This window comes from Alligator sinensis, unplaced genomic scaffold (genome assembly GCF_000455745.1).
Source record: "Alligator sinensis unplaced genomic scaffold, ASM45574v1 scaffold696_3, whole genome shotgun sequence".
Taxonomy (NCBI): domain Eukaryota; kingdom Metazoa; phylum Chordata; order Crocodylia; family Alligatoridae; genus Alligator; species Alligator sinensis.
The window spans coordinates 426,206-439,280 of record NW_005842505.1 but is presented as its reverse complement, the minus strand read 5'-3'; the positions used below and the strand labels follow the sequence as shown (position 1 = coordinate 439,280).

General features: G+C 40.0%; 1 protein-coding gene across 5 annotated transcripts in view; it reads left to right on the top strand.

The window, feature by feature from the left end:
* Nucleotides 1-11,377, top strand: part of RASSF8 (Ras association domain family member 8) — a 199,032-nt gene extending 187,655 nt beyond the window's left edge. For 4 of the 5 annotated variants that reach the window (XM_006031448.3, XM_025213095.1, XM_025213094.1 and 1 more), the window contains 3 exons: nt 2,533-3,422; nt 8,525-8,669; nt 10,175-11,377. In XM_006031448.3, the coding sequence (XP_006031510.1) occupies nt 2,533-3,422; nt 8,525-8,669; nt 10,175-10,296 (1,157 nt within the window). In that variant the 3' untranslated portion in view covers nt 10,297-11,377. The remainder of the gene's footprint in view (nt 1-2,532; nt 3,423-8,524; nt 8,670-10,174) is intronic. The other variant, XM_006031449.3, reaches the window with a different exon arrangement.
* Nucleotides 11,378-13,075: the final 1,698 nt, after the last annotated feature.

The following is a 13,075-nucleotide window of genomic DNA, read 5'->3' as shown; positions in this document are numbered from 1 at the left end:
CCCCCAAAAAAAAAAACAATTTATAATCCAAGTGTAAGACAGGGCAACAGATGGACATAAGAAGACAAGGGAATACTGTTCTTTGTTAAAAATCAAAGCAGTTTGTTTCTGTCTGCTAACAGCAATAGATCACAAAGAGCAATTTTAGCTTTAAAGGTCCTTGCATCTGAAACATTCTAATGTTTGGTTTGAATTAACTTGTTTGTATTTTCACTTGTGAATTAGCAATACCCTCATGACTAGAATCGGAAGGTTGTTTATGGTAAAGGGCATTAATCTATACCATAAGTAGCCTGGAGGAACAAACCAAATGATATTCAGATTGGATAAAAGTTTATTTTGTTTTAAACTGGCTCTGACTCAGAGTGTAACTGCTGCATTGTATAAATATTAACTCTCCAAAGTGGGCCATGTTTTGTGCTGAGTTGGAGCCATTAAGTATATTGATTTAGGACTGTATGCTGATCTTTGAGCTGTTATCCCAGGTATGAATTGCTAGCTAGGTAGTTGGCTGACATCTTGTTTAATTCCTTTAATTCTTTTAATTCACTTTGTTTGACTTCTTCTCCCCTCCCTCCCCCTAACAAGTTAGCTGGAAACCCTATGCCATGCACTTGCTTAATAGTGCTCTGCTTACAGTTACAAGGTTTTGAAACCATGCATCTCAAACCAGAAGATTAGTGCCATTCCTTTTATTACAAGGCAAAAGAACTAGAAGTATTTAGAATTAGCCAAGTAAAGGGCAATGCTAAAACCTTTGTCCTAAGCAATGGGTTTTCTGCTTCCTCCTTATCCCCTGGAGTTTTAGAGCTGTTTAATAGGCTGAGGTAAACTTCATTAGACTAGTTTTTTTTCCAAAAGTGACACTGATGCTTACTTAATACAGATTCAGTGTTACTATGTGTTTGCCAACTCAAAATATACTGCATCTTGGAACATTCACTATTTTTAGAACACTTTATTCCAATATGCATTAAAACTGATGCTAAACATGTCAACCAAGTAGACAGGTATGCTGAACTGATCAAATCATTTCCAATACTTATCTTGAGTCATGAACAGGTTTTCAGGTTTCATTGTGAACTGATGCTGCCATTTTTACTTGTTTTGCTCTTCAGGGGGCTGGAAATGCTCTTAAATCTCCTTTCACTTGTGCTCTACTCTTCCTTCCCCCCCCCCCCCCCAAAAAAAAATCCAATTAAGTATTAGACTAGTCATTCCAAGGTTTCTCTCTTCTAGTCAATCTCCATCGATCTTTTTTTTTAGTTCCTAGGCATTATGAACTAGGAGTACACAAAATGAAAATGGAGAAGTTCCAGATGCAGGAGCTATTTTCTCTAAAGCTCTTTCCAAGGTTGGTATGACCAGGACAGGCTGAGAAAAGTCATATATTTGATCTACAATGGCCCTTAATGCTTGTCCCTCCTAAAAATGTCTTGGGTGAATACATCTGTCAGTAGGCCTGTGCGAAGCAGCTAATATTCGCTTTGGATTCGGATTTGGCCGATTAGAGGGACAGTGATTCGATTCAGTGATTCAAATCACTGTCCCGAATCAATTCAGCCGCTGCCAAATCTCCAAATCTGACAGACACCAGATCCCGCCCCCCATCCTAAACAATTGTATTTCAGGCACTTAAACGCAAAAATTTGACCCAGCGCTGTGGCCTCTTGTCTAATTTGTCATGACTGTATTAATTCAGAGATTGTATTAATAGTTACTTTATTTTTTCTGGTTAATAGTTATTTTGGAGCTATTCAGAAATTACTGCATATCTTTCTTTTGACAGCAGTTTCCTGTATCTGCCTTTTTATTTGTTTTATAATGCTAGGATTTTTATAGGGCAAGTTTCTCAAAGTATTTTTAGAAAACAGTTTTCTCCAACCTTTTGGAGCCTGTCATAGCTCAAATAAAAGGAGGGTTATTTAAAAACTGAAGGCAGAAAGGATGAAGAAGGCTTTTATGATGACCTTTAAAGTGTGATTAAACACGTAAGGGTTAATGTTGTGGTATATAAAACATAATTTATTATCCTCTGTACTGGGGGGGGGCTGTCATTAATTTGAAGAATGTACCCCAGTATGTTAATGACTGCTCTTATGTGCATTTGGAAAGCACCTTGTTCTGTATGGGTGCTATAGCAATCAAGTTCATCATTGAATTTTCAAAGCATTTTACATACAAAAATTCAGTGTCAATCCTCTTATTAAACCAGAATTGTATGTGTGTCTCTTATGTGCTATTTCTAGCATGTATTCCACAATATCAGTGGAAAACTGGAGCTTCTGATATTAGGTTTGGGATGCTGGACTATATCCAGGAATTCCTGGATATCGTTCTATGGCATATGTTATGCGGGAGATTAGATGATCATAATAGTCCGTCATGGCCTTAAGTGCTATGAATCTAGGATTTACTTACTTTGTCCAGCTTTCTTGTAGGTTTTTAGTAGATAACATAATCTAATAGCTCCCTCTTTTGGGTGGCTATCGGTAGTACAGCTTTCACAGTTCTCACCATCTTTTCATTTAGGTCGCACCGGAAGATACACATTGATAGAAAAATGGAGAGACACAGAGAGGCACCTGGCACCTCATGAAAATCCAATAATTTCATTGAACAAATGGGGACAGTATGCAAATGATGTTCAGTTAATATTACGTCGCACAGGACCATCTCTCAGTGAGAGGCCAACTTCAGACAGTGTTGCTCGAATCCCAGAAAGAACTTTGTATCGGCAAAGCTTACCTCCATTAGCCAAGCTAAGACCTCAGAATGACAAATTGATAAAAAGAAGAGAGCCCAAAAGGAAATCTTTGACCTTCACAGGGGGTGCAAAAGGATTAATGGACATTTTTGGCAAAGGTAAAGAATCTGATTTCAAGCAAAAGGTGCTCAACAATTGTAAGACAACAGCAGATGAGTTGAAGAAACTGATACACCTCCAGACTGAGAAACTTCAGTCCATTGAGAAACAGTTGGAGTCAAATGAGGCTGAAATTCACTACTGGGAGCAGAAGTATAATTCCAGCCTGGAAGAGGAAATTATCAAGCTCGAGCAGAAGATCAAAAGGAATGAAGTGGAGATTGAAGAGGAGGAATTCTGGGAAAATGAACTGCAGATTGAGCAAGAAAATGAAAAGCAGCTGAAGGAACAACTCCAGGAGATCAAGAAAAGGATTCTGGAGTGTGAGATTAAGTTAAAGGACTGCATGGCTCAAATTCACAACATGGAAAGTGGCCTCGAGGCAGAGAAGTTGCACCGTGAAGTTCAGGAGTCCCAAGTGAATGAAGAAGAGGTCAAAGAAAAGATTGAGAAGGTGAAAGGTGAAATTGACATTCAGGGCCAACAAAGTCTAAGGTTGGAAAATGGCATTAAAGCTGTGGAAAGGTCATTGGGCCAAGCCACCAAACGATTGCAGGTAAGACTGCATGGGAAAAGTCAAGATCTTTTTAAGTTTTGTTTAGTCAAACAGGTGATAATTCATTTTGCTTACAGAAAATTCAGCCCATGTAAGATAGTCAAAAACAGAACATTTCCCATGATGCTGAAAAAAGGACAATATTATCCCTTCTCCCTTCCTTACCCTTCATTTCCTATTCCAATGTGCGTGTGTTCCTCTCTGCCACATACCTTTAAAAAATGGCCTTTTGTCTATGTTGATGCATTAAAGTGTTAACACCAAGAAGGACTAGATGGTGTGAGTGATTATTCAGAATAAGACATAGACTGTTTTATGACATGGACTAGTTCAGCACTAGTCTAATATCATGACCACCTGGTGACTATTTGGAGACTGGTGTGAAGCATCTCCAAAAGTGATCTTAGGCCCAGGTTCTCCAGGGTGCTAATGCAGCCAACTTTCATTTAAAGCAATGAAACTTCAAACCTAATTTCCTGGCATATGTTTATTTAAAGGCACTGTGAGAATTTATCCCCAATTCCAAGAATTGCGCCTCCACATATGCATGGTGGCAGGGTAGGGGATCAGGATTTTGGAATTGGGAATCTGATCCAAATCATTCCCTTTCTGCTTACTAGTGCAGGGGGAGTCTGGGATCAGATCCTGGGCTTCCCCTTGCACTGGAAAGTTGAAAGCAGGATGCCCACAGATTCAGGGCCAGGGTATGCAATCAGTTGATTGTCAGCCCCCCTACATGTTTATTTTAAAGCCATAAATCAGCCTTAGTGTTATGCATTCTTTTAGAACATTTTTACAGCTGGTTTGCCACTCTATGGCACCGTAAATTGGGTGCACATATGGCACCCTTGTCATTTATGCCAGAATCAACATGTTAATTTCAGTATAAATGTAGCATGCAAGAAGGGGGCCTTAGGTGATGCAGTACCTTTTAAAGATCTGGGTCTTAGATCCTAGTGGATCCAAGCCTACACTGTCAAGATGACTACCAAATTTAGTACATGTTGGCAGAGGCCTGGACTCTCATCTTATTCTAAAGAACACCTTTAAAGTCAGAGTTTGAAGGCACATGGAGGTAGCAAAGAAGGGGATGGGGGAAGGGGAGACAGGACTTGAATTACCCCTATGCTTAGGGTGACCATATCTCCCAGATTGGCTGGGATAGCCTCCAAAATCTGGGACTGTCTCAGCATCCCAACTGTTGGAGAAAACTGAAGCAGAAGTCCTAAATTGGTGTGAACCCAGATGCACATGCCCAGCTTCTGACTCAGGAGCCAGGCATGTGTGGGTGGGTCCACGGCAATCCAGGACTTCTGCTTCAGTTTTTTTAAGGGAGTCCAGCCAGTGGGCTGCTCCTTGGCTCATACTCTGCTGGGCTGCGAGGGGAGTCACTCAGTAGTTAAGGTGCAGAGGAGCCGCAGGATAGTGTGTGTGTGTGTGCGTGTGCGTGTGCGCGCGCGCATCCATGCTGCCCTGCCCAGCCCTGCTTCTGGGAGCTATAGGGTGTGGGGGAGGAAGGGGAGGATGCACATGCTGGCTCCCCCTCAGCCCAGATTTCCCTTAAATTATTATGGTCGCCCTACCTGTGCAACAGTGTCTCTTTTTTTTGAGATTATGCTGGATGGTCAGGATAGAGTTTAAATGTGTGTGTGGCGGAAGGGGGAGATTTAGCTCCAAAATTAGTATCAGAATATATTTGAGAGCTGAAGTGATGAGTGGCGTGGTTTCAAAACAGCTCTTTGGAGTTCTTCCTTTGACCTATCTGAGTTCAAGATTGTTTTCTATTTTCCTCAAGTATTTATAGAACACAGATCACTAGAGAATCTATCATTGCTTTTTATTCCCTGAAAAAGTTAATAATACCACTTGGAACTAAACAGAGAATTAAAGAATGCTGGTACATGTGACAGTCTGGGCACTTTAATTGGAGCAGATCTTGGAGCTGCGCTAATTAAAGTGACCCCTCCCCCACCCTGGAGCATGTGTATAATCACCCTGTGATAATGGAAACGGCTCAGGATTCTTCTGGTCAAAGGTCCCTGTGTCATATTAAATTAAGCTGTGTTTGTCAAGTTAAACTTTAAACATGTTTTGTTTTAGATGGGAACCCCAAGCATATATGTCCATGCATCCATTCAGGCTTCCAGTGATTTTATAAAATGATTTTAAGTTGCTGTGAAGCCATACAAACCACCCCTCCTCCACCCCCCCCCAAACCCCCCCCCCCCCCCCCCCCCCCCCCCAACTACAGAATGGACATGGACACATTGGAAAGAGTCCAGCAGAGGACAACAAAAAATGATTAGGGGGCTGGGATACATGACTTCTGAGGAGAGGCTGAGGGAATTGAGCCTATTTAGCCTGGAGAAAAGACTGAGAGGGGATTTAATAGCAGCCTTCATCTCCCTGAAGGGTGGTTCCAAAGAGGACGGAGCTAGACCGTTCTCAGTGGTGGCAATGACAGAACAAAGAGCAATGGTCTCCAGTTGCAGCAAGGGAAGTGTAGGTTAGATATTAGGAAAAACTTTCTCACAGGGAGAGTAGTAAAGCACTGGAACAGGTTACCTAGAGAGGCTGTAGACTCTCCATCCTTGGAGGTTTTTAAGACCAGGCTAGATAAAACCTTGGCTGGGATGATCTAGTTGGGGATGGCCGTGCTTTGAGCATGGAGTTGGACTAGATGAACTCCTGACCTTCTAAACCTAATTTTCTATGGTTCTATGATTTTATGGGTATGTAGTTTTTTTTTACAATTGCTGGCAACACCTACTAAGGCTAATTCTGAGTTCAAACTCCCATTATTACTCCATTTTACATGTAATGAGCTCCACCTTTCTCATATGCATTCCTATTAAGCCACAGCTTTTTCCATGTTGCTCTCAACCCAAAGCTAACTTGTTTTCTGATAAGCTAAAGGCATATCAGTTCAGCTCTGTTTCAATTATGCAAATAGAAGGATACAGGAAGGTGGGGAAGTGATTTTCCCATGTGCTTGGAATTGATAGTTTTATAAGCATTTCAGTTTTAAACTAGACATTTTAAATATGTCTTGTTTTTATAGTCCTTGCTGAGTAAGGAGAGGCAGGAAAATTTGGTTCAGTAATTTTTAAGGTTATGAATATATAAAGTCAGCATTTTCTTGAGGCATTTGAGAATTACCAAATTATGTTTTTTCCTGTGTGTTATAAGGACACCTTCAGTTAAAGATGTTCTCTGATTTAGCAATATTTTTTTTCTCTTTTCCTTTTTACTTTTAGAAAGGAAAAAGATTTTTAAATACCAGAATAACCCCTTGAACAGTAATAAAAGATTATGTGCAAATTTTCAAGCTAATATTTTTACAAGGTTGCAGATGAATCAAGAGCTTAGGTCAGTGGGACATATACACTTAAAGTTTTTACTCTACAGCATTTGAACTGAGGAATTTTCAAAAGCAAAGGTCATTTTATAATGCAAGTGTTGTAACTTGCACCTTTTTTTAAGGTCTTCTAATCCTGCTTGAGTTGAATGAAAGCTGCAGTGTATATTACTCTTCAGTCTGCTCTATGAAACATTTGCAAGTAGAGGTAACACTACAGTAATACATTTTTTTTTTTTAATTTGGGAACTTCCTAACTTCTGAATCTGATGCTCTGTTCATACTAGCTGGGATAAAACAGATTCTGAGCAGTTCTAGCAAAAATCTGGGGCTTTTTCCCCTTAAAACCAGTAGAATTTCTGGGTGGGTTCATTCCCTGTATTTCCATCCTAATTCTTTGGCAGGTCTTTCCAAAAGAACAGAATGTGATTCTAGGGCAATTTGTTCTGTCAAGCTGCATTATATATACTTATGGAGCATCTCTGGTACACAAGCTGCAGAGCCAGAATAGCTGGAATTTAAATGGGTTTTGTGCCCACTTCAGATTTGATTGAGGCAAAGTTCAGACTTCCTTTGGTGCTTTGTGTTTATAATCATTGGCTTAGAGCTCAATCATGGTTTTGCCACAAGCCCCAACTGAGGGTCCATGCCTTGATATACTGTCTGTAGGAGAACATGAAGTAGGTTATAGCTTTGCATCACAGGTGGCCTTCTGGATCACCCTTTCCTACCAGAGGAAAGATCCTGTACAAGGTATCTCTGCCAAAGAATGCACCATTGTAGTTGGCATATATTAAAGGGGACACATTGGCTATGCTCACTCCCATTATCTTGCCAAGTAGATGGATTTAATATTACTCTATTTCTGTCCACTAAGCAAAAGTGATGTCACAGCCCTGCTACCCATAATGTGGATAGCCAGCATCAGCAGTAACTAATGGGGTCTCCTTGTGTGGCCATCCCTGTAGGCTCCATCCTGCCCCTTGAATAATAGTATGAGGGATAACTTTATCCATCACCTTAACAAAGTGGGTGCGAGAGGACTTTATTTAAGGAAATGAACCTCTAGATTCTGCAGGCCACAGCAAAATGCACAGAGGACCTGTAGGAGACCCTAATTTTTTGTCCATTTTTGTACTGCTGTTGTGGCCAGAGGCCCAGCCAAGATTTGGCCCTTATTTATGCTAAACACCATGTACTCCTCTGATGAAAGAGAGGCCTAGAAGAGTTCAACAACAATACAGAGGTTTGGAGAAAAGAGAGTATAATCCCTAGTTTACACTGGGAAACTGAGGTACAGAGAGATTCAGTTGTTTGCTCAAATTTTATACAGGAAGTCTGTGGCAGAGCCAAGATTTTGGATCCAGTTCTTTAAAGACCCAGTGTCTTAAACACAAGAAAACTAGCTTCTGACGTTATCAGAATCACATTTTGTTTAGGCTTGCATCTTTTTTGTACCAGTCTTCTGCTCAGGTGACCTGAGAAGCATCTGACAGAGAACAAGCAAGCAATGTAAAGAGCTGCTAATGACTGACAAGTAATACTCAACATCATTTTACCTTCTTCAGGCTATGAAGCAAGTGAGCTTTCAGCTCTTTCACAGGAACAATAGCTTAAAAATGAGTTAGTTACCTGTCAAAGTAGGAGGAAAAGTTACTTGCTGCAGGCACACAGATGAGTAGAATTTTAGAAGTATGTTTCAAACTATGTCAGAATGGACTCTCTTCCCTCTTCCTCTGCTCAGGACCGAGAGCAAGAACTGGAACAGCTAACAAAGGAGCTGCGACAAGTAAATCTCCAGCAGTTTATCCAGCAAACAGGAACAAAGGTCACAGTGCTTCCTGCAGACCCTATCGAAATAGAGGCTTCACACGTAGAGCTTGAAAGAGGTATGACTTGGAAGTTTTCTAAGAAAAGCAACGTGCTTACCTGTTCCTTTTACTCTAAAGGTGCCTATATACATGTTCTCACATGTTCTGATTAGAACATGTTGGAGCAGACTGGATTAATTGAGTCTGCTGGAGTGTTCTAATGAGAATGCTCCAGCATCTTGTGTATTCAGTGTCCCACGTTTCAGAATGGTGGTGGGGGCGCTTTAACTGAAGCTTGTCAGACAACCTTTAGTTAAAGCACGCACCTCTGCGGCCATTTTAAAATGTGGGATGCTGAATACATGAGACACACCTAACAGCTGCTCTAATTAAAATGTCCCCTACACCCACCCCAGAGAATGTGTATAGTGCATCCTAGTGCAGTGTTTCTCAACCTTTTAAGTACCAAGTACCCCCTAACTTCTGAAAATTTTAATAAGTACCCCAACACTCAATTTTCCAGGGGATTTTATATTTACAGACTAGTGTATGCCATATGTTGGAAGAAGGGCTGTGTATATAAGGCTGTGATATGACAGATATCTGATCTGGTGTGGGTAGGGTTGCTACCTTTTACATCGGGGTGCACAACTCAAGTATGTACCTGGGCTAGAGGTGATGGTGGCCAAAGATAGGAGGGCTGAACCAACCGAGGGTTGGCCAAAGCAAGGAGGGCTTTGTGTGGCATGCAGAATTATTACTGGGGAATTTAAAGCGCTGCACAATGCGTGGTGTATCAAATTTTGTGCTATAGTTTTGAGAGGAGGAAGGGGTGAGAGAGAGACAGAGAGGAAAAGAGGGTGAGAGAGAGCGTGTTGAGGTACCCATGTACCCCCTGCCTGTATCTCGCGTACCCCCAGGGGTACGCATACCACAGGTTGAGAAACTGCACTAAATATCAGGTGACAACTTCATATTTTTATTGTGCAACAGTATAAAGTGAAGTAGAGAGTATTGTGTATGTGTGCATACACACGCTTGTGAGCATATATATAGTTGCCTCTTAAGCGAATGTGTACATACAAGTTAGCTTCTAATGGAACAGCCCCCAAAATAAGGAATTGTTTTCCTCTGGACATTCATTTTGCCTCATTCATTCCACTTTTCAGAAAATTCTTCTGAAATGCACCTTTTCCAAGGCCTTTCATTTCAGCTCCTGTGGAAGCCCTATTTACTAATGATAGCATGGTATTACTTTACAGAGGACAGAGAATTTGGTCTTTTGAGGATGCATTTTTCTAAGCCCCCATAGGTATGAGACGTATACTTTGCAACTTCTTTACATAGGTTGATTTAGCCAACTAGGGAAGCTAGATGTGCAACTTCTTTTAAAATGGATAGGAGCTGTGTACATAAATCTCAACTGTGGTAGTCGCATGTATGTATTTGCATGTGTAATTCTTTATTTGCACATGTAATTCTTGCCATAACCAAGCCCCATAATGGGCAAGGGGAAGAAGCATTTTCTATTAGAATTACTCTCCATTCTTGCACAAATCATACTACTTATCTTTTCTCTGCAGAGATGACATTTCAGTCTGGGTCCCTGAAGCGTCCTGGTTCATCAAGGCAGCTCCCCAGTAATCTTCGTATTCTGCAGAATCCTCTGTCATCTGGTTTTAACCCTGAGGGCATTTATGTATAACAGTAGATACCTCTTTTGGAGAGGACCTACAAAGGTATCCTGGGCATAATTTTTTTTTATTTCACCGATGCTGAATGGAAGAAGGTTTTCCTTTCTGTTGGGCCACCCCACATTGTTTTTTCATTCTACACACCACTTGGAGCCATACCCTTGTGCACTGATATGTTAAAGAACAAAGGAACCATGTTGATACACAGTTGATGACGGTGACATTCTGTCCAACACCTATTGTGTAAAAGCTTTATTACTGCTACTTCAGAAGCATTTAGAAAAGTATTATTCTATGTATACGCATAAATAAAAACACTGACTGAGCAGAGTGAAGGAAACCACATATGCAGTGGATATAAGGTTTAATTTATTCCGTTTAATCAATGACTGTGTGAATGTTGACCTTTTAATATTTTTTTTTATTTTATTGCTTTTAACTTGTGACTGATTATGTAATGTTGTATTTCTCAGTTTGACAAATATATATATTTTTTTTTTTTCTTTTTGCTTGTGCAAGCATCCAGCATTTCATCACATATCAAGTCTCAACCACAGGAGTGTTGTGGAGGTGCTGTATCGCCAAGATGGTCTTTAACAACTGATTGTGTGTGCTGACATTGTGGATTATGATACATCCTGCCCTTTGCTATCTTTGAAGGCCAAACTGAGTTTGGAGGATTCATTTCCTATTGATTTCTGCTTTGAGGAATGGATAGTTCATTCAAAAGATTATGGAATTTATACCTGGCTTGATATGAGTATATTCAATGTCTGATTGAAGATGCACTAGCTAGACCATATTTTTTTATATAGAATGCCTATTTCAGATATTTTGCTATGTTGTATATGCCTTTAAGAAACAAACAATGTAAGTAAGGAGTCTTCATCATATCTTACAAAAAGAGTTTAAAAAATTTTCAGTGTATTTTTACTCTTCTCCCCCCCCGGCCATTACAAGGTTCTTGTTTTGATGTTGCTAAAAATAAAATCTGTAATTCAAAAAAATTCTCTCAAAGCATGGTGAGTGTATAGAATCCTGGTCCCATGGAAGTTGGCAGCACCAGAACTTCTGCCAGCTTCACTGAAGTCAGGATTCACCGTGTTTTAACCCGCCCCCCCCCCCCCCCCCTTTTTCCCCACCAAGAACATCCTGGAACATGTTTAGTCAGGTCAGTCAGTTACACAACACTTATTTCAGTATACATAATCTTACAGATGGAAGAATGAGGAAAGAAATTCACACATTTAAATAGTAAACTCCATTTATTTTTACAATGTTTTAAGTTCATCTAGCACACAACTAAAAATCTTAGTAGCTGTCAACAAAGGAGCTCTCCAGACTGTTTAAAGGTAAGTGCATTATAGGTATAAGACTTCCAAATAATATATGGGTTGCAACATGAAGCTGTGGTCCTACACTCAGATTCATACAGCAGGTATCTGAGTTGTTACAGAATACCATTGGCTTAAATAGGAATCCCATCTGTACAACCTGGAGTCTACCAGATATTATAACGCCACCAGATATTGCCTTCTCATGTCACTGATGAATGAAATGCCAAGTTTGATTAACTAAATTCAAAATTCAGAAATTTCAAATTTCCCAAATTCAAATTAGAAACCCATTTTCTTTTGTCCAGACAATGCTAAATCAGATTCCTTATTTAAAAAAAGCTGTGTAGTCACACTGATAAAGTTTTATAGAACACAGTAAAGATGAAGAAGTCTGAAGAATTACATGCAATTATTTTCCTTCCTGTTTTATTAATGGCACCATCTGTACTAGAAATGGTGCTGTACTAAGACTAACAGCAATTTCAAATCGCATTGTGACAATATAAAGGACCTTTCCGAATGGATTCAACTGAAAAATAAAATTCAGCACTCTGGACTCTTTACCTGTGAACAAACTGGAAAATATACTGCTCCAGCCTAAAGAATCTTTGTAACACTTGCAGGTTTTGATAACAGGTTATTATGATTCCAGGTTCCACTTCTGTTTTATTCATAACTTTTCTTATATTAAAAAGAGAACTTATATATTAGTATAATACACACATGATTTGAGGACTCTATTTTTTTTTTGTCCAAAGCACTTGAGCATATATGCCTTACTTCCTGGGCCCAATTTACAGGGAATAAAATAGCCCAGGGGATGGGATACTTAGTATTCTCTACTGTCCTTAAAAAGGACAGATTTGAGCAGAATCAGATTCAAGTTGTGTTACATGGCAAATAGGCTATGTTACTTATTCACAAAGAAAAGTTTGATCTAAACCTTGACCTGAGATTAAGTATTTTTCTGGCAGAACAGTATCTATCCTCAAAATTTTCCATTATACAGTAAGTGACTGACCTAGGTTCCTTTTGATTTCAGTGAGAGGTTGAGCAGGTTTTACAGTAATAAGAGCCATTTTCTCCTCCCTCCCTTCCTTCCTTCCTCCTTCCCTCTGCCCCTCTGCTGCAGGGGAAAAGAGTTTTAAAACCCCCTTTTTTCCCCTCTATTCAGGGCATTCATCAGTAAGCGTTTGGAGTCTTTCCCCCTAAATGAATGTTTCAAATTTGGCATAGGTGGGTAACAATAGCTGTCAAGGAGTTGAACTGGCTTAGAAACAAATGTCATTGCAACTAGTGGTCCCACTAGTCGTGGGCTGAAGAACATCAACAAGACAACCAGAGCAGCTTCAGCCAGCCAAGTGAAGAGAGAACTTGGGCCTCCAGACTTTTTGCTACCCAGGCAATAAAAGAGCATAAAAGCTGACAATCCACTTTTCTTGGCCATACTTTT